This window comes from Dipteris shenzhenensis, chromosome 1 (genome assembly GCF_047967505.1).
Source record: "Dipteris shenzhenensis isolate YYH24624 ecotype China chromosome 1, Dip_SZ_1.0, whole genome shotgun sequence".
Lineage (NCBI taxonomy): Eukaryota > Viridiplantae > Streptophyta > Polypodiopsida > Gleicheniales > Dipteridaceae > Dipteris > Dipteris shenzhenensis.
Window position 1 is genome coordinate 32,788,580 of NC_141596.1, and position 2,182 is coordinate 32,790,761.

Below are 2,182 nucleotides of genomic sequence, written 5' to 3' on the forward strand. Positions count from 1 at the left end.
TCACGCACACAATACTTGCAATGTAGAAGCCTCCACAACATAAAATTCAACTTGGCCCGTGGAGTACGTTTTAAAATGTAACACACCACCATGTCGTATGTGGCTGAAAACGTAAGCGCACAGCGTATTAAATTTAGATTCGAGCAAATTCTTTGACACATATTTGGCGTGTTATTGTCGTCATGCTCTGTCCCAAATGCTTGGAAGGCCAGAGTGCAGTTAAAACAAAATCAAGCACTTATCCGTAAAGATGCAAGGATCATACACAAGAAAGCATTCCGAACCTAAGTCTCATTTCCTCCACACTAAAATTTTTGGTATATCATATCATATATCCGTAAAGATGCAAGGATCCTACACAGAAAGCATTCCGAACCTTAAGTCTCATTCGTACTAAAGAGAAGTGCAACACTCACTAAACCTCGTCTGTATTCGGAGTAGAAAGACCTCGAACTCTGATGCAAGGCCTCGAGCTGGTGTACTCAGGTGGCCATTAGTCCAGCACAGACTTACGTATGCCTGCCATATCTGGTCAAAGCATTAGCTAGAGCCCAGTAGTTAAGCTCCTAAAAATGTCTGCCTGAGTCCAACAGCATATTCGAGCAGTTTATCTGAAGGAATAGAAACCAGGGCTTCCTTCACACTCGGATACTCCACCGCTGCCTTAATCCATGCGTTGAGGTGAGGACACTCGTTCTCATCCGGAAGCTTGAAGTTCCCGAGCTCTTCTAATACCGTGAAGTAAGGTATATAACTCGCGAGGACCACGTCTACGAGGCCAAAATGATCCCCTCCGTAGTAGGGCTTACCACCGCTCAAGTCCCGGAATGCTTTATCTAAGATGACGAAGCATTCCTTGATGTCTTTCTTCGATCGATCTTGTGTCTCTCCTTCTGGGTTATTGAGGATCCCAATGACTGCAGCGTAGACCTAAGAACACAGAACAAGACCAGATTAGAAAAGGAGGGGCTTAGCCATACAACTATTGTTCAAACCCACTTTACGAAAGAGGACGCAAGGATGAACTAGATCATGTTCTGGCATAAGCACTCCGAAGAGGGGACTGATCATTGCCTCGAAAGTCCACGAACAAGTTTCCGACCTAGGCAGGGCTCATTGCAACTCTTGTCCTCCAGAAAGACCCAAGTTGCAGGCAAGAGACATTACGCTGGCGGTGACTATAACATACTCACATTCTTATCGACATAATGTGCCCAGAAGCGCGCCTGGGCTCGTTCATAGGGATCCTTGGGCAGCAGTGGCTGTGACGGCCATACTTCATCAATGTACTGAAGGATGATAAGCGACTCACAAACGGGCTTTCCGTTGTGGATTAACACCGGGACTTTCTTGTGAATCGGGTTGGAGGAGAGGAGGAGCCGGCCCTTGTTCTGCAAGTCCTGCTCCAGGTACTCGAACTGGATTCTCTTTACGGTGAGAATGATCCGGACGCGCAGCGCGAACCCGCTGACCCAGGAGCCGAGGAGCTTCACGCTGTGAGGAGTCGCCATGGCGACAAAGGCACTAGCAACTCGTTTTTGAGTGTTGATCAGACTGACGGATCCTTCAGTATATGGGCGATGGAGGTATGAGAATTCTATATATGGGAGATGGAGGTCTTTCATACCTCTATCTCTCATGTGCCGTTTTGGATGTGAACTCTCAAGTGCCGTTTTTTGTGAACTCTCAAGTGCCGTTTTGGATGTGAACTCTCACAACATTGAAGAGAGCGTAGACTAGCCCAAATAACAAAGGATAGCCCCCCAGTTGGTGAAAAATAGGATTAATTAGTGGTGGAGGAAGCAAAAGGGGTGAAAAGGAAGGGCAGGCACTTCCAAAAATTAAAGTCGTTTCTCGACCTCCTCAAAGGCTGCTTAAAAAATCTGCTGCGGCCCCTCTGCTCGATGTGATTCACACTCTCTCCCCTCTCTCTGTTCCCCCATCACTCTCCGCTCAAGAACCTCCCTCGCTCTCCCTAGCTCTAGAATCTCTCTCGCTTTCACCTTGTGCTTGCAACTTCAAGATCTACATCAAGCTTGTTCCGGGTATTGCATCGCGCGGCTGTTTTGAAATTGGAATTTGTCTATAGCAAACTCTCCCGGCTGCAAGGAACCTTTGAAGTCGGCTTATACAGATGACCCTGGAAATGAGTCGGGAACTCCTCTTCCTCTTCCTGCACCCG

The 2,182-nt window shown here is 47.4% G+C and overlaps 1 protein-coding gene across 1 annotated transcript; it reads right to left on the minus strand.

Moving 5' to 3' along the window:
• Positions 1–299: 299 nt before the first annotated feature.
• Positions 300–1,668, minus strand: LOC147905719 (putative glutathione S-transferase). The gene is made up of 2 exons (XM_087374279.1): positions 1,194–1,668; positions 300–930 (listed from the first exon to the last, which is right to left on the minus strand). Exons 1-2 carry the CDS (start codon positions 1,638–1,640, stop codon positions 559–561), a joined length of 819 nt encoding a protein of 272 aa, XP_087230405.1. The 5' UTR covers positions 1,641–1,668; the 3' UTR covers positions 300–558.
• Positions 1,669–2,182: the final 514 nt, after the last annotated feature.

Bases quoted from the DNA above. Each gene is read 5' to 3' on its own strand.
- LOC147905719 (XM_087374279.1), bottom strand. From the start codon at position 1,640: ATGAGAGATAGAGGTATGAAAGACCTCCATCTCCCATATATAGAATTC. The intron at 931-1,193 runs GTGAGTATGTTA...CTGTGTTCTTAG, and splicing joins CACATTATGTCGATAAGAAT to GTCTACGCTGCAGTCATTGG.